This window comes from Anguilla anguilla, chromosome 1 (assembly GCF_013347855.1).
Source record: "Anguilla anguilla isolate fAngAng1 chromosome 1, fAngAng1.pri, whole genome shotgun sequence".
In the NCBI taxonomy this organism is placed as follows: domain Eukaryota; kingdom Metazoa; phylum Chordata; class Actinopteri; order Anguilliformes; family Anguillidae; genus Anguilla; species Anguilla anguilla.
In genome coordinates this window covers 10,573,283-10,600,235 of record NC_049201.1, presented here as the reverse complement: position 1 = coordinate 10,600,235, position 26,953 = coordinate 10,573,283, and the positions used below count along the sequence as shown (strand labels likewise).

Genomic DNA, 26,953 nt, shown 5'->3' with positions numbered 1-26,953 from the left:
GGTCATTTGCCTGTCGACAGGAAGTGAAGCGTGTTTTTAGTGTGACCTGTGCGGATTACAGCATGCCTAGTCTACTGTAGAAAGATACATTGAAGTTGACTAGCGAAAATTAAAAATAGGTAGCTAATTCAAAATTTGTTTGTGGGGAATTGTGTGTTGTGGAGAATGCGTGTGGTTTACAAACAGGCAAATTTCTTTGGAGAGGATAATATCAACAGGTAGGTAGAATATAGTGAAAATGCACTTTTTGATGCTTCTGCAGCCAGCTCCGGAAAGACCGATGTTGTCGTCGGCTAGTTAAATTATGCCCCCAGTGTAATTCAACATTAAACTGTAAATTAATGGTGTGATATTGTTCGTGTTTGACTTAAGAGACGCGGACTTTGCTAGTTAGTATGGAAGTTTAAACAACTTGTTGCTCATAATTAGCTTGTTGTTAGCTAGCTAACCTGTCGAATTTAGTCGTGAAATTAGCCTGAATTCGCTTCGTCAACTTTGTTAAATTCGCAGTCGTAGGCTTTCTGGCTGTATTTTTTGGCTGGTTAGTGAGCTCAGCTCGTGCTACGTGCTCTTGCTAGTTAGCTAAATTATCACGAGTTAGAACGTTGTAAAATCGCAGCCAGTTATGTCGCGAGCTAGATAATATTAACTGGTTTCTGATTTTATTTTGTTCGATAGGTAACATTAGGGAGGTACCACTAGCTTGTCAGCAATGTATTATCTGGTCAGCTATCAACATTAGCTAGTGCTATATAACGTTAATCAGATACTACAGTTGGTAGAAAGTATCTACCGTTAGTTGCGATAACTGTACAGTGTGATTTGTTTGCAAGCAAGTTTCACTTTAGACTGTCTAGCTGATGATGGTTTAGCTACGTTATCTTCACAAACTAGACTACCTGAAGTTTGCTAGCTGTCTTTAAATCACTGTTTCTCATTGATTTTAAGTGGCTAGCTTTTTGCTAACGTTGTTTTTCTGCCATCCTTGAGACGTGATGACAGAAGGCAGATGGATAGCTGCGTTAGTTGGCTACTTGCGTGATAGGATTAAATTTGATAGCTGGCTAGATTGGCTAGTTAACTAGACTAGCTGATTTATTGCAGATTGCCCCAACGGCAAGCCAATGCCATGTTATTTATTTGGATATTGCTTTGGCGAACATTAACTAGCTAGCCAGATATCCTTAGTCAGCTAACGTTTGGGAAGCACAGTTGTCAATTTAGCTAGACTAGCTTAACTACTCTACTTAACATTATCAGAAAGTATTTAACGTTTTTAAAGACGACCAAGTGACGTATAAATTAATTATTGTTAGTACAAGATGCTGAAATTAGTAACGTTATATTTTGTCGGTTAACAAGTGAACGTTACTGTATAGCTAACACTTTTGACGCTGCTGAGCTTTAACGGCAAGATGGGAGCGTTGATCACCCGGCCATGTCACGTCCAGTTATTTGTTTAGCAAAAATGTTGAGATTCTACTCCGTCTCTGACTCAAAAATACTAACGCACTTTGCTAGCCATCTTTCCCACCTGCCACGGTCAAAGTTTGTGCCATTCTTTTTCTGGTCTTCGGCCCATGCGCACCGTACCTTAATTAGCCAACTTGCCTGTTTTTGTTATTATCTGAAAGCAATTTAGCAAGCCACTAATTTAATACTTCATATTTTAAACGAAATGTTATACCATTAGCTGGGTTTCAATATCAATCATTGTACTAGGACATATAAACACTTCATGAAAGCATTGATATAGCTTTTTAAGAAAAACAAGACCAGGTTAAAACCTAGTATATGGCTGGACCTAACACACGTGATCCGGCGACATAACTCGGCCGACCAGTGGTGTAACTTCATCAAGCACTCAGTCAGTCAGTCACAGACATTCGCGTTTCAGTAATCAGTAATTTCAGTAAGATCAGTAATCTAGGCAAGACTAGAGTTGTGAAGACGGCTCTTGTTGTCATTTGTCATTCATTTTTGGCGTTTGGCATAAATCCCCAAATTTACACACATCCAGTGGTGGAGGCCTGACACATGGTGGACATCCAAATTGTAAAATGTACTTTGAACCATGTTGCATGTTCAAACTCTTATCTTAATTCAATGTTCTCTTTAGGAACACATGCATCTGCTGTGTGGAATTCTGAATATCCAGTCACATGTTACTGGGTTAGGTTTTAGAAAACACGGGGACAGATATTTCTGGTCAACGGAGGGACGTCAGCAGACAGAGAGTGAACAATGCCCTTACCATTTGGATTGAAACTAAAGAGAACACGAAGGTACACGGTCTCCAGCAAAAGCTGCCTTGTTACGCGCATCCAGCTGCTCAACGGCGAATTTGTTGAGTTCACACTTTCTGTGGAGAGCGTCGGTCAGGAATGTCTGGAAGCTGTTGCTCAGAGACTAGAGCTACGAGAGGTATGTATTGGCCACTGAGGCACGCGATCCTTGCTTGCGCTTACCTATCGGTGAAACTGACTTCTTTGTGTACCTTCACATCCTTCTGCCACAGCAGCAGTCTGTATTACACAAGCCAGCATTGTCATTTGAGCAATTAAGTGTCACTGGTTTCAGCCACTGGCATACCGCATGCCCTTAGTCATGCGGTGACACTATGTGCCAGCTATGAACTCGAGGAACGGCCAGCGCAGTTGTGCAGGTCTGCATTGTGTTAAGCTCGTTGCAGTGATTCAGTTTTGTTGACCAGTGTATTTTCCACTCCATCAGAACAAGGTACCTTATTTTATCTTGCGATTGTGAGGAGACTGTATGGTTCGAAAATGACTTTGGTGTTTATTAAAGACTTAAATGCGATCTTTTTACTTTTTTTAGCTTCTTAACTGTAAATCATCATCCTAGAGGAGCCTACTGTTCACCCCTCAAGTAATGCCAGTGACTGAGAGTGTGTGTAGTTGTCCTTGTAATCCTGTATTCTTCATGTTACTCTAATTGGTGTTGAACTATAAATGAAGCTGTAAATCTGGCAGGGAGGCCTGAGGGTCTAGATAGTTGCGCTGCTAATACACCAGGAATAATAAGTCAGGGATTCAAAAACGATTCCTCTGCCATAAGCAAGCTGCATCTGTTACCGTGAAGTAATATTTTTGTTGGTAATCTGTATTATCAAACTAAATTTTTCCAAGAGGGGACAAAAATGAATACAATGTTAAATCTGCTTTATAAACAATTTATTCCAAAGTGGCAGTGGTAAAGTTGGACATAACAATTAGAGCCATACTCCAACAACAGTCTTTCAACAGTCTTTTGACTTTTTATTTAGAATTTACTAGTATTCTATTTGTCAAAAAGACTGTTTTGATAGCTTTGTGGTTATGTTATGCTGTTACTTGGCTCTTAAGGAAAGGTCCGTTGCATCACTGCAGTTGAATGTTAAATATAATGGGAAAATATGCAGACACAACCATCAGCAGTATAATTTAAAGGTAATTGTACGATATTTGGCTGCTGAAAGTCAGGATAGAACCTTGAAAGGGGAATATTTACTCCTCAGGACATCCCTTAAATGTCTCTTAAGAAGTTCTGCTGATTGACAGAGAAAGTGGAAAACGCCTGATAAGTAGCTATTTTAGAGGGAGGTGTGCTTCCATTGACCTGGTTTCACATGCTTCTATTCCCTGTTTTCATAAAGAAGCCACAGGTTGTCCCATTGCACTGACAAAGAAATTGTTACTGAAAATGAAATTGTTTGTCATCCAGGTGACATATTTCAGTCTCTGGTACTTCAACAAGCAAAACCAACAGAGATGGATTGACTTGGAAAAGCCGCTGAAAAAACAGCTGGACAAATATGGCTTGGAGCCCACGGTTTACTTCGGAGTAGTGTTTTATGTGCCAAGTGTGGGCCAGTTACAGCAGGAGATAACAAGGTGAGCTCCGCTTGGTTAAAATATTCTTGGTGAAACTAGTTTCTGTGTTGCCCTGAATGTTGGTACGTACAAAGAGGAGAATCAGTTCTGCATGGTCATCCCAGTCTCACCAAGCAGTGACAAACCTTTAGAAAATCTTCCTGTAAAATGTTACTACATGATTTAGTGATTTGTGTTGTTGAATTCCTCCCAGCATGTAGCCTATATAATCTTACATAATCTTACAGGTTTGCATCTTTCATCTGAGCAAAGTAACTACACTCACCTCCTTTTCCTCTTCCTCCTCCTGCAGATACCAGTATTACCTTCAGCTGAAGAAAGATATCTTGGAAGGCCGAATACCTTGCTCCATAGAGCAGGCCATACGGCTGGCTGCCTTAGCTGTGCAAGGTAGCGTGATCTGGGACAGTAAAACATTTCAGATGAGCACATTTTGTCTGGGGAGTGGAGATTGATCACCAGCTCAGAGGCAGCGACACGCCATGCTGCATGGTTATATGTTTCTCACTGCTCAGATGGCTTGTCAAAGTAAATTCTGTACTTTGGCCCTGCTGTATTGATCCCGAAGATGTTAACTGTGTACAAGCAGGTCTCTTTTAAATATGCTCCACCACAGTACGTCTTCTGAAGCCGCTTGTGCCACTTGTAGGAAGGATATATGCATAATGGAAGGAACCATTACTACATAGTGCATAATGGTACGGGTAGCATGTAGGTTTCATGTGTACTACAAGACGTGCTTTACAGAGCTGTAATGCTGGTGCGCAGTGGTATGGTCGTATGGTAACACGTGTGTATCCAGCATGCTACAGTACACACTTTACGGAGCTGTAACACTAGTGCCCGCGCTGAGCAAATTGAGATTCAAGCCATGACATTTCCAACCAGCCTTTGCTAAGGAAAAGAATCTCAAACACTGCTGGCAAAGATATATCTGGCAGCAAAAGTTACTGGCCTGGTGTTAACATAGCAGAGGAACTGAGATCACTCGCTATTGCAACCAGGTCCAAACTGCCGCTTGACGTGAATCACATGTCGGGGTAAAGAATGCCGCAGTTATAGTCAAGCTAAAATGGTGTTTTGTGCCATTCGCTTTGGGTGCATTATGTAAGGTTGCTTTCGGCTGTTTAGTCTGAAGATGTAGCCGCATCTATTTTTGCTCGTTGGCAGGATTGCCTATGCTGGTTTTAGTACACGGTTAGGTCAATAGTTGGAATGCCCAACATAGCTGTTAACATTTCCGATGGCAGTTTGAAATTGCTGTTAGCATTGCACCGCTGCAGTTTCAAACCGTGAATCGATTCCGTACAGTAGCAGTCTCACCATTGCTAAAATTAGCCTGTAGTGGTTGTCCAGAAAGTCTCTTGACATTCTAAGATTTCCGTTTCACTTTTAGTGAGTTGGTGTTCCTTAATTGTATAAGCACATGTAACCTTGGATGAATTGATTTGAGGAGGATTGCAAAATCAAGAAGTGTTTTATCCTCAGATTGTTGCATATATGCCACCTTGGCGCATTCTGAAACTGAAAGAGTGGAGTTTGAATGTAAGGCAAGATTTATTGATGTCTCTGTGGTTAATTTGGCTGTTTATCTCATTTCCTATTAATTGTCTGGCTAGACTCTTAAAGAGCGTAAACTCTATTGAAATGAGTAGAGTACACCCCCACTCCCTCACTTAGGTGATACACAATCTTTACAACCAGGCATAATTGTCTCATTAATTGGGCTTTGATAGCAGTGCCATAAAAATATTGATACTTTGTAAAACATTCTGTTGTTTAAAATTGGAATGCTTTTTAAATTGAAAATATTTACTCTGATGCTTTTTTTCTTCCCCAGCTGATTTTGGTGACTTCAATCGCTATGAATCCCAGGAATTTCTGCAAAAGTTTGTGTTGTTTCCTATTGTAAGTGTTTTACCTTTTGGCACTATATGGTTAAGGAAGCATAATTGGATTAAATAAAATTTGCCATGTTTTTACATTTTTGCAAATGCATGTGTCACGATGCCCATGCTGTCCTGTTTTTCATTGCTCTGAAGGGATGGATCCAAGATGAAAGAGTGCTGGAAGAAGCCACTCAGAAAGTGGCCTTGCTCTATCAGAAGTACAGGTAAGAACATAGAACATGGCAGACCCGCTGAAGTGTAGATTTACCGTCCGTGTTTTTCCACATGTGGGTGGAACCCTCTGATCTGGCTTTAAGCAGTAATTCATCTATTGGAACTAATGCAGTAAAGATGCTCACACGATGCCATCATCTGTTTCGGTTTATAGTTTTGAGGAGTCTTTTGATGAATTGTCAGCGGTGATTTATATAGAACAGATAAAAGCGGAATCGCTGAACCTGGCTCATAGCCTTTCAAGTGCTTACCGCCTGCACCGAGAGCCATTTATCACTGATCAGAACCTACGACTTCAATATGATGCGGGACTGAAAATATCTGCCAGCCTTGGCACAGACACGTCTGTAAATTGTTTATATTATTCTTGTCCAAACAAAGAACAAAGGAAAGTAGCTCACTATGTTTTAAAAAAAAAAAACTAATCGCTTTGTAGTAAGTTGAATCATTTTGGTGCAAGGTTGAACAGTATTGTGGATTGTGTAATAACAGAGCGCACTAAAATCTCAGTTCCCCTTTTTATCAGTATCGGGTGTGATATAGGACGATGACGTGTATGGTCCAGTGTGCGAGACAGGAACCCTGTGTTATGTTCTCATGCAGAGGCCTGCCAGCCCCAGAGGCTGAAATGCTGTACATGCAGGAGGTGGAGAAGATGGAAGGCTATGGCCAGGAGAGTTATCAAGCCAAGGTGAGAAGAGACCCAGTCAAACCACGCTAACAGCTTGACGCGGGTGGACTAGAGTTATTTCATTTTGTATTATTTTACTGTGCGTGGGGTTCACAAAAAGCAAACAAATAAAAACCAAAGGCATCATGTCCCATATTTTTTTTTTTTTAAAAAGCACTCAACCTGATTTTAATGTAAAGTTTAAAACTGTAGACTGAAAAAAAGTTAAACAATCATACCTGTGGTCAGAAATGGGAAATTTGAATGCCAGCATAAGCTAATGTGAACATCATATAATTTACAATTTAAGTTGGAGTTAAAGAGTTTATTTTTATAGTCTGTTTAACAAAATCACAAATGTGTTCCTTTTACTTGTACATTTTACTTTCTAGTAACTCAGAGTGTGTTATGTTCAATGTGTTTTGTCCGTTGCTGTTGCCAGAAGTCTTTAGGGTGGCAGTGCTTTGTATGGACACACTAGTAAAGCAGACCTACTGTATCAGTACTGAACAGACCTTTCCATTCCTCAGTAATTTGGTGTTCCTGCTTAACAGTCCCTTACAGGACTAGCTCAACTCCCCACTGTGGCATTTTCACACAGTTCACAAAGACTGTGCCCATAGTCATTTTTAAAATATGGTCTATGGAAAGCTATATCTCCACATAAAGCAGCTTGCTTGCTACGCACACACACTGAATATCTTGTGCTTTGGCAGTGGAGTTGTGTCATACTCGGCTTGTGTATGGCAGACCTTCTGCATGAATAGCTCTTTTGTTGACTGAAAACAGATCATTTTTACTTGTCTCACATATGCTCTTCATATGGCTAATTCACAAAGTCTGTTATATCCGATTGTCTTTGTCGGATATTTAAAGGCACAGTTCACTCAAAAATGGAATAAAGCTATGTTTCCATGGTGCTATCTATCCATCCAGATAGTTTTGCTGAGATTTTTGAAGTTTTCTAGATATCTGACACAACGGACCTCAGTGGGCAAAGTTTTTGTGGCAAAAAGTTTCATTCGAAAAACTCAACTGCAACATCTCTTTCCATATATAATGACATGGTTAAACACAAACATTGACAGCTGTTGTTGTTCATGGTTTCATTGAAAACTACTTTCTACTGAAATACGCCAACTGTGCATATCTGTACTCGGTCTCGACTAAAGCACACTAATTTTCTGGAGTGCAGTGTCAACATTGTTAATACAATGTTGAAACGATGTTTTAAAACAATGAGGTCTGTGGATGTTTGAGTAACTGTCATTATATTTGGAAAGAGAAGTTTCTGTTGATTTTTTCAAATGTTAATTTTTGGCACTTTGAGTGCCTCGAATGTTGGCCCTATTGAGGTTTGTGCTATATGGGTGAGCTGCAGGGGATACCCAGAAAACTCATCAAATCTCAGTGAAGCGATCTGGATGGGTAGATAGCACTCCAGATGAACTTTATTGATTTAAACGTTATTATGTGATGTCATCAAATTGCCTGATGTTTATTTTTTACGATGCCTAACTCATCTGTTGAATTATATTGTACAGTGCATAACTGAATTTGTTTTTAGGCATTTTTGGTATCATGCCACAAGGTCTCTCTAAAAGATTCTGAGGAAATATCGTATTCATTCATAATGTATTCATTTTATGTTTTTTAACGCCACAAATAGTTTTGCAATTTGGCTATCATCAGTAGCTTTTTTTCAGATACATTAGCACTTAGAATCAAGAAACATTAATGGTGGAGGCACTCAGTATTTGATACTTGCCATTTAAGCAGATTCAGTGAGAGCATCATGCTTTTAATGCCCCTGCCAATTTGACCTGCCATCTAAATAATCAGATCAGCTCAAATGGTACATGGGCCTAGCTAATGCAAAGCAGAAATACCTGGATTGCATTATGGACAGTAATGTTATTAGAGCTGCTAAAGAACAGTAAAGGCTTCCAGCGAGCTGATGTAACGAACAGGGGAAATGCAACAGCTGATGTGGCGTGTCGTGCTTTCTCTTCACTGCAACAGGACAGCCAAGGCACTGATGTGCTCATCGGGGCATGTCTGGATGGGATCTTTGTGAAGCACAAAAACGGCAGGCCTCCCGTTATATTTAGGTGAGAACGTAAGGAACGGGAGCTCAGAACGGAAAAGAAACAGCCCGGCAATACGATATGCTTCTAAATGCGTGGGTCTCCATAAAGATGGGGACGTGTTATTTGTTGCACAGTTTATTTTCGCGGTTAATTAAAACTTTGGCCCTACCTGCTTAAAGGTCTGTGTGATGTGCTGCCATTAAAGGCTCGCAGCCTCTGTCACTCATTTCATTCAGCTTCACCGTATGTCCTTATAAGCCACTACCGCTGTTATATTAGGATGTGTGAAGGACGTCCACATTCGCAGTGTTTATTAAAAGGCTTGCATGGAGGTTTTCATGTCATATTATGTATTTCTAGCCTGTCTGTAATTGCAGTGTCTAAAATTGTAACCACATTTACCATCTTTTTTCCCTGTTTTAATTGGCTGTGTAGGTGGAATGACATTAACAACATGACTCACAATAAGTCTTTCTTTGCTCTGGAGCTGGCGAACAAAGAAGACACCATTCAGTTCCAGACTGTAAGTCTCCCGACTGCCACACGACACACATACTTTCTCATCACTTATGTTTAAAAAATTATTTTAAACATAAATATATATTTTGGTTTATTTATTTGTTTTCTTGAAATGATGGCGTGCATATTCATGTGTTAACTTGTTTTTTTTAAATGGTGTCATTAGAAGTTGCAGATGGTAGTTCCTTGTTTTGAGCCTCCTAGGCTGGTACAGTTTGATTTTGTTTGTCAAGTGGGAGTGAGTAATCGCCAGCTACAGGAACAATAAAAAGTGATGGTGGCAAGCCCTTGAAGGTTCAGCACATCTTAGACAGATTAACATGGCCTGCTTGTTACAGCAGGACCTTGCGAATGGCTTTTCTCACTTTTGGGTGACATGGTAGCTACAGAAGAGGGGTGCGATACTTTCACCTACAAAACAAAAATGCTGTTTAGGAACTGAAAGAATGTTTCATTTTTCATTAAGATTTGATAATATTTTGATGTGTTAAACCAGAGAGTGTCATACAGGGTCATGTTATGCAGGTTTTGTTGGATGTGTCTGTGAGGCTGCTGATGGATTTCCCCCTGGTTGGATAGAATTCATAATGCGCTGGGATATGGCATCAACCTGAGTGATTGTGCTGAAAGGAAAAAGCCATTTGGAATTGAATGTAGTTGATAAAAAATAGATGAAAAGAAGAAAGATTGCCCATTGCCCGAACTAGGAGTTTTTATGTCTCAGATAAAAATATTTGTTGCCATTTTCCCTTTCACGGGTTTATGTGTGTCACTACATGGTTTTTGCTTTCGAGAAATAAAATGAATAGGCAAAATAAGAATAATAAGCAAAATGAGGAAGAATGTGTTAAATTAATTTTTGTGTTTAGCTACAACTCATTGATTGTAGTACAAGGCCTGGTGACTTACACATGAAAGTAAAGAGCCTATATTTTCACTATCAAACCAGAATGATAACGTGACTTGTGTGGTGTGAATGTAACAGCTGCGCCTGAAAGGCAACCAAATTGTGTCCATTTTAAATGTTTTTTTTTTTTTTTGCTTTTTCTTTTGTTCAGGAGGACATGGAAACATCCAAATACGTGTGCCGGATGTGCCTGGCCCGGCACAAGTTTTATAAGATAAACAAAAGCAGTCTGTAAGTGTCCCCGCGCCCCGTTTCGCGCCCGTGTCTTTCGCCCGCGTCGCCGCTGTTCCTCTCGGCTCTCCTCACTCCTGTCCCTTTCCTGTCTCCAGAGAGGAGAGCGAAGCCCCGCCTTCTGAGAGCTCCCAGAAGTCTATTCTCACTCTTTCCTTTCCTCGCTTTCCAATGCTTTCCCGTCCTTCTCTGCCTTCTATCAAGGGGTGAGCAAACACTCTCTTTCCATGGCCACCTAGCCTTGTGTTTCCATTCTTTCACTTTGTGGGTGTCACCAGTCCTGCTCACTGTACTGTACGTTCACTGAAATGTCCCTGTGCAGCCAGTGATCATTTTTTCTGAGGTAGAATATTTATAAAAAGCTTTTCTCAGTTTAGTCAAAGGTAAGTATGCAATAAAAATGGAGACTGAAGTTGACAGTTCCACCGTAAGCCATTGCATGTATGTAAATTGAACCTGGTACCTACAGACCTAGGAGTTTCCCTGATGGTGACATTAGCATGAAACTGAGTGTTTATTATTAAGAAGTTACATACATTACAGATAAGGCCTGTCTTTGCTAATGGTGATGGGAAAAGAACAATAATATTTTATTTCAATATATATATATATTTCAATTCATACTGGAATGAAAAAAGAATAAAATAAGCCTGACTGCACCTGGTCTTGAATTCTTGAACTAAAGGCTTGGTTCAGTTTTTTTTGTTTACTGGAAATAATAAAGTGCAGTGTGGTTACTCTTCTGGACAGATGTAGAATCAACCCAATATTTGTGTTCATAGATGCCAGCTCTTACCCAGAAATATGGACTCTACTGTCTTGTATTCTATTAATAATGATTTTAAATTGTGAAGTCACACAATTCAGTGGTAACCATGAAAGTAGTAAGAGTGTTTTTATATAGATCTGAATAGAGGCAGTTGATCTCAGGAGAGTTCTCTTTGGGGCTTCTGTCAGCCTAACTCCCAGTTATCTTTACCTACAGGAGATCCTGACTGTACAGTACAGAGAACAAGAGCCATTCATTTTCATTTCTAATGTTTTCTCTAGCCAAACTCAGGCTGCTGCCGTCAACCCTGTAAGACGAAGATCATCCACCAGGCTTTCTCTGGTAAACGCCCAGGAAATTGCCCATTTGTTCTTTAGAATTAAGCGCACAGATTGACAGACTTTAGAATTTCTGAAATTAGCGTGCAATAAAACAGAACAGCTAATTACTTGTCTGTTGATATATTTTTAGTCCTTACAGTGTTACTTAATTGTGCTCATTATGTTTGATGCAATCACTTTGTATTCATGTGACCCTGCAATAGCAGTAGCAAAGATGTTCTCTATACAACCCCCATTTTCCCCAATTTTCAAAGAGACCACAATAACAAGGTAATGTTCTATTTAAATATACAATTGAAATGTACTGTTGTGTAATATTGTGTTCTGTTTCCCCCTCCCCCCAGCCAAAACCTCAAGCGTACATGATGGGTCCCCCACAGATGCATTACAATGGCCATTACACTGAACCATACACATCATCCCAAGGTAGAGACACGTTTTAGATGTGGATTTTTAATAAGTGTGAAGAGGGTTTTAAACTCCCCCAATACAGAATCTCCATTCCTGAAGATGTCCTGCCATTGTTTGCTTTTATATTTACAGTAAATTTAGCCTGGAGAAGTAAGCACTGGCCCTTATCCACACCTCTCGTTTTTTTTGCTTACAGACAACCTTTACATGAACAATCAGAACGGCTACTACTACCACTCGCAGACCAGCCTGGACCGCTCGCCGCACGAGTACAACGGAAGGATCCGGAACGGCAGCGTGTACAGCGCCCAGAGCACCAGCTCGCTCAACAACCCGCAGCACTACCTGCAGCCGTCGCCCATGTCGTCCAACCCCAGCATCACGGGCAGCGACATCATGCGGGCCGACTACGTGCCCTCGCACCGCCACAGTGCGCTCATCCCGCCCTCGTACCGCGCCACGCCCGACTACGAGACGGTGATGCGGCAGAAGACCCGGGGCGGCCCGCCGGCCGAGCGGCAGAGCCACTCCATGCGCAACCTGAACATCGGCAGCTCGTACGCCTACAGCCGGCCCGACCCGCTGGTGTACAGCCAGCCCGAGATCCGCCAGCACGGCCAGCCGGGCCACTACCCCTTCCACCTCAACTACAGCTTCCACAGCCCCTCGCCCTACCCGTACCCGGGCGAGCGCCGGCCCGTGGTGGGCGCCGTCAGCGTGCCCGAGCTCACCAACGTGCAGCTGCAGGCGCAGGAGTACCCCGCGCCCAACATCATGCGGACCCAGGTGTACCGGCCGCCGCCGCCCTACCCGTACCCGCGGCCCGCCAACAGCACGCCGGACCTGTCGCGCCACCTGTACGTGAGCAGCAGCAACCCGGACCTGATCACGCGGCGCGTGCACCACTCGGTGCAGACCTTCCAGGAGGACAGCCTGCCCGTGGCGCACTCGCTGCAGGAGGTGAGCGAGCCGCTGGTCACCGCCCGCCACACGCGCATGCAGAAGCGCAACAGCATCGAGATCGCCGGCCTGGCCTACGGCCTGGAGGGCGTCAAGCTGAAGGAGAGGACGGCGTCGGCCTCGGCCGCCGAGGCCCCGCCCCCCCGCGCCGCCGCCGCCGCCCCGCGCTCGGGCTCCCAGCTGGACGTCTTCCTGGAGAGGACCAAGGCGGGCGAGGAGGCGGGCGGCAGCGGGGAGGACCTGCGCTACGGGCACAAGAAGTCGCTGTCGGACGCCACCATGCTGGTGCACAGCAGCGGCGAGGACGAGGAGCCGGAGGACGAGAGCGGGAGGCACACGCCGCGCTCCCAGGACGCCCCCGCCGAGGCCCTGCCCGCCTACCCCTACGGCCCCGCCCTGGACCCCGCCCTGGCCAGCGCCCTCACCTACCAGCCGCACCTGCTGCTCCGCGAGCAGGAGACGGACTGGGTGCTGGTGGACGGGCGGCCCCAGAGGAGGGAGGGGAACGCCATGGCGCCCTCCGTCTCCGAGAGCAACCTGAGCGGCCCCGTCCGGCCCAGGCCCAAGAGGGACCCCAACAAGAAGAGGCCCGTTTCAGACGGGCCCCCTGGCAAGAGGAACCCGCTGGAGGGCCTCCCTCCTACAGGGGTGAGTCACTGTGTTCATGTGCTCCGTAAGGTTCTGCTGCTATTCCAAATATTCGACAGCTACAAATGACATGTAAATACCTTCACTCAGAATGGAATGTTCAGAGTAAGCCAAGCGCAGGCATTCTAGTGGAAGATATGCTGTTTTCATATACACCTCTGTTGAGTAGCGCAACATACGGTGTAAAGGCCTAATTCTGAATTCTAAACTGAGCTAAATTCTGAGCTCTAGAATCACATGCGCAAACTGCGGTTCAACCAGAACACCGTGGCTTTTGTAAAGAGCTGTGAATGGAACAAAATATTTGCAGTGTATTCAGGATACTGATTGCAAAGGCCCACATTTGGAATTCTACAATATTCCAAATAGGCTGTGCTCGTAAACAGTTACTGGTGCGTTATTCTGGCTGTGAGGGTCCTCTGTGGTCTGGCTCACATGATCCGATCACATTGGGTTAGTTTTAACGCATTATACTGGGCTCTACCTCCGGGTGGTTTTCCCCCGAGCAGCAATACTCTCCTGTGGTAGAAAAATTGAGGTGAGCAGTGAAAATGTAGCAGAACAAGGAATGACGGAGGGTATACATTCAAAGACTGAATTATTATGCTTTCTTGGACGTTGAATTAATCTCCACAAATGCTTGAATTACCGGTTCGTCGTGGTTTTAGGACTCGTCATTCACGTATTCATACTTGGCTGTTTGTTTGCTCGGGATGCTGAAGTGCTGAGCCTTTCTTGGAGAGGTGAGCGGCTGGGCTGAGTAAGCCTGTGGCGTGCGGCTCATTGCAGTGAGTCACGCTCAGTGCGTCTGAGGAGACGGGGGAAGAGTGGCGGTGTGTTCGTCACCACGGACACACCCCTGTGTTAGCGTTCTCTGTGGATACCGGTTCGTCCGACCCGCCGTTTAACTTTCGTTCTTCGCTGACGACACGAGATTTCTGAGCAGATTGCTTTTAGTCAGCGCCACACAGCGGGAAACTTCTAGAAATTCTGAGAAGCCTCAGTACTCAGGAGTCCAGCGGGAACGCCGTGGGTGTCGAGGCGTCGCTGCGCTCGACGTGGCGTTGGGGCCGGCGCGATAAGCCCGCGGCGCGGCAGACGGTATCAGGCTGAGGGATCGGCGTCTCCGTTTCCGCGTGGCTGATCCTGGGGCCCGTGGGCGCGGGCGCTGGAATGCGGTCGGGCCACCCCGGCCCGACCGGGTGCATTCCAGGCGCTCTCCAGCGCCGCGCTCCTGACGCCGGCTCTCATCCTCCACCACGCCAGGGCATGAAGAAGGGAACGCGACCAGACTTCAAGAAGATGGGCCCGCTCAAGGTGGCGGCGCTCAACGGCCTGGCGCACTCCAGGATGCCCATGCACGACGAGGGCAAGGACGAGCCCGAGCAGGCCTCCAACGACGAGAGGGTGGGTGTGCCGCCGCCGCCGCTGCCGTTTCACAGGCTGCTGCGCTGGGCTAGGCGCTAGCAGCCTGGCGTGTGTTAGACGGTGTATGTCAGATTTGCTACTGTCGTTAGAACACTTTTCCGACTTGATCGTGCTTTACAGATTGTCCTCTTTCTTTGATAAATTATTGAACAATATTTGGAACTTGTTTACTTGAATGTAATTCGCTGTATTTGACTTTAACCAGTGTTTTATGTGATGACATGTAAGAAGTGAAAGTGCTACTTACAGCAGTTATTTAAAAAATTTGTGCATGATAGAGGTCTTTAAAGGGTAACTTTTGTCTTTTTCGACCCATTTTTATGAACTATTTCCACCATGCTGGTCGGTAACGATAGTCATTTTGTCACACCTTTGGTGGAATTGTGGTCACCTTGAGACCTGCTCCACACTGCTTTGCATTGCAGTCGAATGGAGCCACCAAACAATCCTGTAAATACTCATTGTATTTCCTGCCTCAAAATAACTACATAGCCTGAAGGGAACTTTCAATTAAGTCATTTTCCGTCAGTTCATAACCAGGGATTTGACAGACTTGACAGATTTGATTATCTGTTGACAGACTACTTTTTTTAGCGGAAGCATACATTGTTCTCAGTGAGAGCTACGGCAGACAGAGAAGCCTCCTCAGTATTGTTGTAGTACAGTAGCCATTCAGCCATATTTGACGTTGTGGTGTTAGCTATCGTATTGAACATGTACACCAACACGCCCCACTGTGTGCATGGTTACAGCCTGCAAGTAAGGAAGTGTTTCTATAGTGCAAAAAAATCATTAAAAATACTGTAATAATAAAGTTTTGAGTAATAAGTGTTCACAGTTATCTATTAGATGCATTTGTAAATGTTAAGCAAGCTTATATTTGGTGGAAAGCCACATTTAGAAGGCATTTCAAGGCTTGTTTGTGTAACTGAATTGCTACGCAGACCGGAGCAGTTCTCAGGGTGAGCTAAGCTCCACAAAGAACAATGTGACAAGATAACTATCAATACCGATCAACAGCGTGTAATTAGTTTGGAAAAATGGGCCCAAGTCCAAAAAAAAAGAAACCTTCTATTTATGTTCCTTTGTGTCTTTGGGAGAATAAGTTAACACAAAACTGTCCAACCGGAACACGACCGCTTTAAGTGGATATGCAGAGCGATCCGTTCACGCGCGGTCTGACCGTGTCTCAGTGTAAGGTCCTGGAGCAGCGGCTGGAGCAGGGCATGGTGTTCACCGAGTACGAGCAGGTGCCCAAGCGGCGGCCCGAAGGGGACTGGTCCACCGCCCTGCTCCCCGAGAGCGGCGAGAGGAACCGCTTCCAGGACGTCCTGCCCTACGACGACACGCGCGTGGAGCTGGTGCCCACCAAGGAGAACAACACGGGCTACATCAACGCCTCGCACATCAGGGTAGGCTGGAGCTCCCTGTGCTGAGGGGCGCTCCTGTCAGGAGACGGCTAAATGGGAAACGTGTGCGGTACTGGACATGCTGTGCGGTGTTAAGCGCAGCGCTTGTGTGTTCAGTACAGAGGGATGGGAAACCCACAGTGTTAGAGAATGGAGCATTCAGGCCACATTAAACGGTGTCCTTCTGCACTGGTTAATTAACAACTGGAGTGAGGATTCCTGGCTGTTGAGATAAGGAGTTCCTGACATTTTTGCTCTCCTCTGTGTAAATATTAAAGTAATATGTATTACCTGAGTTTTAGAGAGAACCTCACTTGGACTGTTTTAGCATTTTCATCTTCAGACTATAGGATAGGTGAAATTTAAAGGTTTTATTGCACACTGAAAAACTGACAGGAATCATTTTTTATGTATGTATTTTTCATTTTATTCAAGTCATTTATTTATTATTTTATTGATCTTAAATGTGACTCAGTTTTTAAAAGTTTAAAAGTACACAGAACTTGAATAAGTGCCGCTCAGTGTTTGCGGTTGGCCTTTTATGGTGTGTAAATAGCAGGGGGAAGCTGCTGTCCCTGTTCAGGACAGACTGCACAGTGTCCCTTCCTCCTGTTTTCCAGGTCACTGTGGGCGGGGAGGAGTGGAGCTACATCGCCTCCCAGGGGCCACTCAGCAACACCTGCCAGGACTTCTGGCAGATGGTGTGGGAACAGGGCGTGGCCATCATCGCCATGGTTACTGCTGAGGAGGTACGCACCGTTTCCTGTACACTCACTTCCGAGCTTGTGAGACAAAGTGCCCAGAAGGAGCCCCTTCCTGCCGCCTCTCTCACTGCCGTTACTCCACATGCCTGTTCACAATGGACACTGCGATAAGATGGCTGGTGTAGAACTACCAGAACTACTTGCTGAATGCTGGTTTTGATCATGCAAGCAGTGTGCTCAGAAACGGTCAGATGGTTACAGTTAAGTGCATGGTGAGCTGGTCAGTCACTCGGCTACATCCGTACTCTGTAGCACTGGTTCAGGTTTACTTTTGTAGCATCGCAATATTAGTGTTAGTATCTTTCAGGGATCAATCAAATACACGTAGTAGCAGAGGCTAGTGGATTACAGACTGTATTTCACTAGCCTATTACAGACACTCCAGGACCCACCTCATACACTCCCGTGACCCATTTTGGGTTTTCTGCCGTCTGTTTATATTGTATCTTGGAAAAGCCCAGCTGTTGTTTAAAGCCCTCTTGTCCTGTAGGAGGAAGGAGGGGATGATAGCCCTTGTGTGACTGCTCCTCTGTGTTAAACGCTCTTGCCCTGCAGGAGGGGGGGTAGATAGCCGTTGCCTCTGTGTAAAACGCTCTTGCCCTGCAGGAGGGGGGCAGGGAGAAGAGCTTCCGCTACTGGCCCCGCCTGGGCTCGCGGCACAACACGGTCACGTACGGCCGCTTCAAGATCACCACGCGCTTCCGCACGGACTCGGGCTGCTACGCCACCACGGGCCTGAAGATCAAGCACCTGCTGACGGGGCAGGAGCGCACCGTCTGGCACCTGCAGTACACCGACTGGCCCGACCACGGCTGCCCCGAGGACTTCAAGGGCTTCCTGGGTAAGAGCGCCCCGCCCAGAACTCCCCCGGCCTCCTCGTCCTGTGCTCTGATGAAGAGAGATGAACGCTGGTCACATGACCCAGTGTTACAATCACAGCAATGTGGGCTTTCTGTTAAAAGCAGTGAAGAGCCGTCTGTATAGTTCTTCTTAGAAAGGTGTATTGCTCTCAGAGTAATTGGGGAATGGAAATTAACACTGCCCTCTCTGACACTGTAATTAGGGGCTTCCTTCTGTGCAATTTCACACTCCGGAGGATTTGCTGTTTTAAAATGATTTCTGTTTAGAAGTTGTGTTTTTTGTCAGAATGGAAGTCACCGTTGCTGTAACTTTGCGTTGCAGCGTACCTGGAGGAGATCCAGTCCGTGAGGAGGCACACAAACAGCACCACAGACCCAAAGATCAACAACCTGCCGGTTCTGGTCCACTGCAGTGCAGGAGTGGGTCGCACCGGAGTGGTGATCCTGTCGGAAATCATGATCGCTTGTTTGGAACATAACGAGGTATTGGCGCGTCTGTCGTTACGATCTTGCGTACACGATGTTATAAAAGAGCCAGGAAGAGAGTCGCAAAGAAGCGCTGTCACACACATACCGTACATAATGTTTTCATTTCAGTCTGTGGCTGTTGTTTATTGTACAGTAGTTTTCACAGCAACATTGTGTGGTGGCAAGGAACCATGGACAGGCTCATTTTTAGCAGTGGATAAATAGTGTACGCTGATTAGCTGATATATGTAATCTCAACAATTGACTGTTGTCTGCTGTATCAAAAAAACAAAGATTGCCCACACACTGGTTTTAGCTTCCAATCGTGATTTATTTTCATACTGTAAACCTGGGAACTGTCTGTTGTAGCCTTTAATGCCTCTCTCTCTCTCTCTCTGTGGCAGATGCTGGACGTCCCGACGGCTCTGAACATGCTACGGCAGCAGCGCATGATGATGGTGCAGACCATTTCACAGTACACCTTCGTTTACAAAGTGCTCATTCAGTTCCTGAAGAACTCCAGACTCATATGAGCCTGTCATTTACGCGGGCACGTTTGGCCTGAGCTGAGGACCCGAGGCGTGTGTGTGTGTGTGTGTGTGTGTGAGACACAGTCAGCTGTGGTCCCTGCTTCCCCGCCTGCCACCAGATCACCTATCCTCTGCTTGTGTGACTCTGAGACAGTGGTGGGCAACGGTGGATCAGTGGTGCTGGTCTTTTTACAGCCAATAGCCCACTGAATCGTACTAAGTATTAGCGGAAGGAATAGACCTGGAAGGAGAATAAGGCCTAAATGAAGGAACTGCAGCGCGCTAGCTAGCGAACACATCACCAATGTGTTACCTCTCGACAGTGTTATATAGAAATTTTGCTGTGGGGTTTTACACTAAAAGCTTATTTTACAAATCCATGAAATATCCCAGCACTTTTTCTTTGGCTGTATATAGCAACGAATGTTTTTAAAGCCGCTCGTATACGATCAATGTGTAACACTATCGATCGCGGCACTGTTTTTATTACTGGTATTTTTGTAGATTTCTTTTTTTCAGTTTTAGCTACGAGGAAACGCGTGAGCAAAATTAGGTCATCGGGGAGAAGGAATGGAATGGAATGATGGTGAAGATAAATGTTCGAGTGAAGAAGGGTGTGGCAGTTTGTTTCAGAAGTATGCAGTGTGCACTGAATCTGAGAAATATAGGATAGTAACACTAAAAAAAGACTTTGGGTTTATGTTATCTACATCTTTATATATATTTTCAGTTTTCTGTTTAACAGGAAGAAATTCAATTATTCCTTTAAATTATGGGAAATTATTATTGGAGCAATACACTGATGTCTGAAGATATGAATAAAATGTCACTGTTATAGTTTTGGATCTGTTCTTAGATGACTGATTAAGGTCATTTATGATTAGACCCTATATTTATTAGGTCAGGACTAATGCCAATCTATATTCATGGTGCAGTGAAGGTGAAGTTATACCACCAGCAATTAAAAGTGACTCATGAAAAAAGGATTGTTATGAGGATTTAGTCACAGGTAAGCCTTTTTTATCTGGGATCCAATCTCCAATCAATCAAGATTTATTGCTATTTGTTAAATATGACCATTAACATTGAAAAATAAGATGTGTTTTTTTACTTAAAGAACCAAAAATAATGGACATCTTGAATATTAGAAAGGGGCTAAATTCAGAACTAAGTGATAACTTCCTAGGCTGGTTTTAAAGTCCTTCAGGACGAACTGACTGTTCACTGTGTAGTGAATTCAGCCCAAAATACCAAACAAAATGTAGCTTGTACAAACATAGTATTTTTGATAGCCTGCTTTCATCTTTAAAAAGACAGATGCTACAACTCGCATTAAGGGAATCCATGATCGAACTAACAGAGTCCACTTTTTTGTAATGGCTTTTATGGTATTAAATTACACAGAGACAGCAGGTCCATCTGTTGGTGTAGTAGGGGTAGGGATAACTCTGGAGTCCTTTCCATGTATTTGCCAAAGAACTGAGCTTTTAATCACACTTCTATTGCCATTGTTCAGGGATTCAGAAAATGTGTGCAATGGATTAATGGCAATATAAAATACACTTCCTTAGTGCTGCATATCAGTGTTTACCTTGGAATCAAGCTAACCTTTATCACGTCAGGTGAAATGTGTCATGTTTTTACCCAATATGGTATCACCGCTTGTGTTTCTCTGACGCCAAATGATTGGTCCAGCCTTTGTTTAGTCACGGCGATGTTTGTGCTCTGAAAGTGCAATGGGCTGATTGGGTTTGCATGCTTTGTACACACAGTGCAGGGTTTCTCTCACATATACCCTACATTCCATTGTTGTCTTATCGGTGCGTTGTTGGCAGTCCAGCAGCATAGCTCTACACTAAACACGAGATTAAACTATTTAGAGGTTTTCAAAAGGAGAAAATGTTTCCTTCCTCATTGGCATCACCAAAAACAGACTGCACAGATACTTTTGATTTACAACCGTGCATTAGTGGAAGCAAGTTTAAAGAAGCATCAAATGAGTTGGATCTGTTACGGAGTGCAAATACCTTGTAAATCAAAGCCATTTTCCAACAAAAGTGCTACAGTTTTATTGGTAGTCTTGTACAAATAATGTACTGAACACACTTCAACAGTGAACGGTATGGTATGTTTTTTTCATTTTCATGAAAGTGCCTTTTTTCTAGATTTGTTTTATGAAGGAAATCAGACAGAAGTACTTGTTGTGGATGACAATCCTTTTAAATGTTTTACGTGAGATTTTTTGTCTCTCTTTGATACCATATACACAGGGGTGCTCTAAGGTTTAAACTAACGTAATGAGATGCATTTAAATGACTCTTGTACATAAGTGCTTTTGGCAGCGTTAAGAGCACAGTTAGGGACAGTTTGTTGGGCACGTTTTTATAAGGTCCTGTACACGGCCATACCTGGCTCGAGTGCTCAGCGCTGGGCTTATTTGTGCTGAGTAGGGGCTCGTCGCAGGTTAACAGCAGTGAATGGCGTGTCTGAGTCTAATGACTCAATTCTGCATCTGTGACACCGTGTCCTGGACGGGACTGTCGTTCTCACTCCAGTGACACTTTTAGATCTCCTGCTGTACGGGGAGGGACACATCCTGCTGTTGAAAGATAGAAATACTACAGTCACAGTAACTTGTTCCCAAAGCTACTACAAAGGGTCAGCTTCATGACACGCTTCGCACGGCTACTATTTCTGCATGTTTCGTTCAAAACTACAGAGATCTGTTTAAAAGGCTATGGAGTCACTACTGTTTGGTTTCTGGTGAAGGATGAACAATGCTTTGAACCAAAACCCTGGTAGGCCCAGTGGTTTCAGTATGTAGGCTCTGACAAGCCTCACAGTACAGATGGCTCTGAATGTTAAAGTGGTGAAGGAGACCAGTTTACTCCTCAGAATGGACATATGAACAATGAAGGATAATGGCGTCTCCTAAAAGAAACTGAAATAATTTAAGGTATGTCCTGGGCAAACCATACAGATGGAAGGAATTCAAATTGTGGATAAAATGTACGCCATAAAAATGACTGAACTGGAAAAAGGCATAGTGACGATGAGAACTATGAAATAACAACATAATCTGGGTCAGAAAGAAGGAAAATGGGACAAGTCCTGGCAAAGCTGCTTTTGATTTTCATTTTACTTGCAGATGCTGGTTATATTGTTTCCAAGTCTTATAACGGTGGTTTATCTGAGCGGTGGGGGGGAACGGGGCCGGTGAACATACAAACTGGCCCCGCCTCCTCAGGTCTGCAGATCTGCTGTATATCCACTCTTACAGTGTTCTAATCTTATACTGTACAATTTGTAAAATCTCTCCAGCTTTAAAGCTTAATGAAAATATTTGTAAAGCAATGTACAAATTGTATCTAATAAGCAAAAATGTATTCCATTGTAAAAAAAAACTGTTTAGAGGAATCTTTTTCTGCCATGAATAAAATATTGGAAATTCAGTGGGTTTTTTGTGCATTTGATTTTGCAATTGGACAAGGAAAACAGTATGCTTATTATTTTACCTTTTATGCCCTCTGCTGGAGAAGAGTGGAATAGCCTTCTTGATGGCTTATTAATAACAGACTACCAAGAAGGGGGGGGGGTTTCATTTTGAATTTCTTGGTAAATTTGAATCCTCAACGCTTCAATTTAAATAGTCATGTACTGGCATATCAATGGTAACATGGGCAACAAAGAAATTAAAATCCATATAGCTGAGGTCATAAGTAAACTGCATTTTCCATTAAAAAAGAAATCTGCCCAAACCTTTGAAAAATATTTAAGTACCTGTTTTTATTTGAGACTGGTTAACTAATAGTTCTAAAAAAGAGCCATGTTTTTAAAAAAAACAATAATTAAAAATAGAATTCCACATCCTGTGAAATGTACTTTCATAACTGGACAAAGTAAGCATGCCATTATCTTAAAAAAAAAAAATGTGAAGCCTAAATGATCAAAATGTGTCAGGATGTTTGTCATTAGAGTAGTCCCAATTTATTCACTCTGTAACTTCACACAAAACTCATCTAAAAACTCAAAAACTTTAAATACTGAAAAAGGAATTCATGATTTGCAACTTTCATCATTAGTCTATGAACTACACACCAAAGGAAGCCCTAACTTCCTGCCCCTACAGAGGCAGCAATCTCAGTTGTCCTCTACTGAGACAAAGTGTAATACTCATTTCCGATTCCATGTTCAAAATGGAAAAAAAACTGCTTCAATAATAATCTCCCCCCTTCCCCTTATAATATCCACTTCCTCCCCCTCCATGATGGCCCCACCCACCTTTCCCCCCTCCCTGGTGGCCCCAGCCACCTTTTCCCCCTCCCTGGTGGCCCCACCCACCTTTCCCTCCTCCGTCGTTGCCCCATCCACCTTTCCCCCCTCCCTCTCGACCCCCCCAGCCACCCTTCCCACCACCCCCACCTCCTCGTCCACCCCACCCGCCGCCTCTCCCTCCTCCTTCCTGCCTCTTCTGCCATGGGGGCATCTCGGGGGGAGGGGCTTCGATTTCCGATGGGCGTCCACCTCGATCGGGCACCCTGCCCATTAGGATCTGTGAGAGGAGAGCATGCAGTTCAGACCTCCATTCAACATCAGTATGAGCCGTGCCCAGGACAGGAATCCAAGGTACCAGAGAAGTTAAGACACTGACTATGCTACTAATACACAATGTCTCGCGTCTACAGCAGGGTTTCCTACCTTGTTAATAGCACAGGTGGTCTTCTCCCGACTTGAGCCACTGCTCGTTTTCACAACATTGCAAATGTCCTCTCTGGCAGCAAGCAGGTGTTCAAGGCTTACTGATGTCTTAATTTTCAATGAATGTCTCTTTGGCTGATAGACTTTAGCCATACTGTCTATCTGGTCCTAACAACAACAGAAAAAGGCCATAACACACCACATCAAAATTATTGATATACAAGACACATACAGTGATTAATCACAGAGTGAGTGACAGACATTTATAGGCATTTAGCAGATGCTGTCTAGAGCGACAGACAACTTTTACATTGCATTTACATTGTACCCATTTAGACAGCTGGATATATACTGAAGCAATACAGGTTAAGTACCTTGCTCAATTTGGTACAACTCAGGACAACAGCTCTCTTCGTGTACATGTAACTATAGAGACGATACATATAGCTACACTACTATGTGTCGTCTCCACGGATACATGAAGAGAGCTGTTGTCCTGAGTGATGGACTTGACAGAGAGAAATGGAGAGTTCAAAGAGAAATAATTTTCCTGTGGACAATAGGGCTTACGCACCATAGTGGCCTAAACACAGCGCAAAACGGTTGTGATGAAAAGCAAAAAAAAAAAAAAAGTTAAAATGTCATAAAAAGGGAGACGCTGCAGAAATAAGGGAAAAAAAACAGCCACAGATGGAAAGCTTAAGTGGACCGTCTGATGCAAGTGGGCATAGGCAAACCACAGAACAATGTGGAACGAAGTCATAATTCACTCACCAACCACTGGTGCTCATCATAGTAGTGAGATACATGTAGTGAGATAACAATATGCCGTGAACCACGGGTGGTCTTCGGAGTAGTGAGATACATGTAGTGAGATAACAATATGCCGTGAACCACGGGTGGTCTTCGGAGTAGTGAGACACATATAGTGACATAGCAGCACATCACGTAGCCCATGCTACGCCGCACGCAGTGCCACGCACTGCACACGAATCTCACCCAGGAAGCCCTGTGATCCCCGGGGCTCGCCTACCTTGGCTCTCTCTGACCAGCTGAAGGACTGAACGGTGACGTCCAGGCGCTTGATTAGCATCCTCCTTCGGCACTCGTACTCGGAAGACAGAACCGTGTTGATCTTCTCCAGCTCCTCCTGTTAACTCACAAAAGCAGAACGCGCAGAAGATGGTGTGATGCACGAGAACTTTCGGAAGGTAAATCATTACACAAGTATAAACCATGAGATATGACAAAAAGGCTAATTTAGCCTAGTCCTCTACATGGCTCATATGCATGCTTAATGAAAAAAACATTTCAACTACACATTGTATATGCTCACCCACTGTTCGCCACCGATGGAGGACTTCAACACTGGCTTGCCTATGTGCTCCTTTGGAATTCTTTCAAGAATATTACTTATCTATAACAGTAAGACCAGATTGTACACCATTAGTAGCAGGCCAAAATTCATGCTTGTAAAGCAGTTGAACTTCTCTGTAACAATTGGCCATTAACACCTGTCACTGATTGTATCTTGTAATGTGCAATGTACTGAAATCTTGTCCAGCGAACAAGAACACACACAATTACTATAATGAGTGCCCCTCTGTTCTGTGGACACACCAATTCTCTGTTATTTTATGTATTATACTTCCTGCCTTGTTTCGTCTCAATCTTTATTCTGTTAGGCTTTACGTCCCCTATCTTGGCCAACTCTCAATTGCAAAAAAAATACAAAATCTTGGATACAATCATAGTAAAATGCAAGTTTATACACATTACTACCTAATGCTATGCAAAGTGGGCAGAAACTCACCTTGGTTTCAATGGTGGAAAATAACTGGGCTGGATCCAGACATTCTGATTCAGATAGACCGAGTACTCTGCAGATGAGCCTGAGATCTGGAGAGGCTGTGTTCTGTTCCACGCTGGTGCTCTCTTGAACTGACTTGGTCTGCATTACCTGTGCAGCCTGCAGCTCTGAACTTAAAAACACTGAAGAAATCAAAACACAAAGGCATGACTGAAACAACTGGAGTCTACAGCATGCAAGTCGCATATCATTAATGTAAATTAAGAACGAGTCATTTTCTGATATCAAAATTTACAGGGCAGTTATGAACATTAACTGATCTGTAAAAGATTTCAAGCATATCAGCATATAACTCACCAAACAATTTCTATTAACATATTCACTGCCTCCAGCAATTATAAACAATCTGAAACCTAGGTTTGTATTAAGAAAATTAAATTGTATTAAAATTTTACCTGAGTATAAGAAATATATTTATGTTTACAAATTATATGCCATATGTAAAAAAATTTTGAAGGGTATTCTGAATAGCTTTCATTATGTATGACATCTAGACTCACAGATCAGTTTTAGACAGTCATCTTTATTTTTTAGTCTCTGTTGCACATCCCCCGAGACTAGAGTTGTATATGGGCAGGACAGCTCTTTCAGCAACCCGCTAATCTCAAACTGAAGTCCATCAATGTCACCTGGGAAACGACAAAAAATAGTATTATAATACGACAACAATAATAATAATAAGAAGAAGAAGAATAATACATTTTCCGCGTGTGTTTCGGCGTGTGTGACACACTGACACCGAAATACAAGTTTAGAAAGAAATAGTACTGCATTACCTGGGTCGGCAGACAGATTTTCTTCTAAGCAGCACAGGCGTTTCAGTCGAGAAGTTAACCATACGCACAGATCTATATACTCGGGTGAAGACAAACCGCCTTCGGATGCTTTTGCAAGGACCTCTTCATTCAGCAAAGGCCCATTATACCTGTACACAGTGGAAGTCGTTTATTTGTAGCAAGGTATACTGAAAACAAAGTAGCTAACCAACAGTAGGGAAAAATCTAGCAACTAGAACTCACTGTGGACCATCATGTGCAAAGAACTAGCTAGCACACGGCTTTATTATTTTTGTTATGATAATCGTAATAAGTGTCCGTTAGCATTCTTGCTTACCCGAGCTGTTCCAAAATGTCCAGGATATCGTATTCCATTGTGGAAAATGAGCTGTGGAAACACAAGTCTACGTCGATCTCATGTTATAGATGAAGGTAAATGCCTTCCATTTTTATACAAGCTTCTGAGCTGCAGTAAGTGGCGTGTGTGTAACTGGAAATTGAGTCCTAAGTGGAGTCAGAATACTAACTGATAGTTCCAAGGCAAACCGCTTGCGAAACGTAATGCAGGTGATACGGGTTCGTTAAATC

At 43.6% G+C, this 26,953-nt stretch overlaps 2 protein-coding genes across 4 annotated transcripts; one reads left to right on the top strand and one right to left on the bottom strand.

Annotated features, from left to right (window-relative positions):
• Window position 1: 1 nt before the first annotated feature.
• On the top strand, window positions 2-19,858 carry ptpn21 (protein tyrosine phosphatase non-receptor type 21). Of its 3 annotated transcripts, none has more exons than XM_035420515.1 (20): window positions 2-119; window positions 2,120-2,424; window positions 3,724-3,893; window positions 4,186-4,283; window positions 5,734-5,801; window positions 5,936-6,006; window positions 6,620-6,707; window positions 8,709-8,797; window positions 9,212-9,299; window positions 10,354-10,433; window positions 10,532-10,639; window positions 11,484-11,544; window positions 11,888-11,969; window positions 12,151-13,562; window positions 14,829-14,969; window positions 16,184-16,402; window positions 17,020-17,148; window positions 17,770-18,004; window positions 18,346-18,506; window positions 18,896-19,858. In XM_035420515.1, the coding sequence occupies exons 2-20, from the start codon at window positions 2,245-2,247 to the stop codon at window positions 19,022-19,024; spliced, it is 3,609 nt and encodes a 1,202-aa protein (XP_035276406.1). In that variant the 5' UTR covers window positions 2-119; window positions 2,120-2,244; the 3' UTR covers window positions 19,025-19,858. The 3 variants fall into 3 exon arrangements, with proteins under 3 accessions (XP_035276406.1, XP_035276398.1, XP_035276415.1); XM_035420507.1 differs by having other exon boundaries at window positions 2-218; XM_035420524.1 differs by lacking the exon at window positions 10,532-10,639 and having other exon boundaries at window positions 3-218.
• A 2,929-nt stretch (window positions 19,859-22,787) lies between these two features.
• Window positions 22,788-26,779, bottom strand: fam98b (family with sequence similarity 98 member B). The gene is made up of 8 exons (XM_035420536.1): window positions 26,703-26,779; window positions 26,366-26,514; window positions 26,090-26,218; window positions 25,533-25,711; window positions 25,056-25,136; window positions 24,753-24,869; window positions 23,720-23,887; window positions 22,788-23,573 (listed from the first exon to the last, which is right to left on the bottom strand). Exons 1-8 carry the CDS (start codon window positions 26,738-26,740, stop codon window positions 23,235-23,237), a joined length of 1,200 nt encoding a protein of 399 aa, XP_035276427.1. The 5' UTR covers window positions 26,741-26,779; the 3' UTR covers window positions 22,788-23,234.
• Window positions 26,780-26,953: the final 174 nt, after the last annotated feature.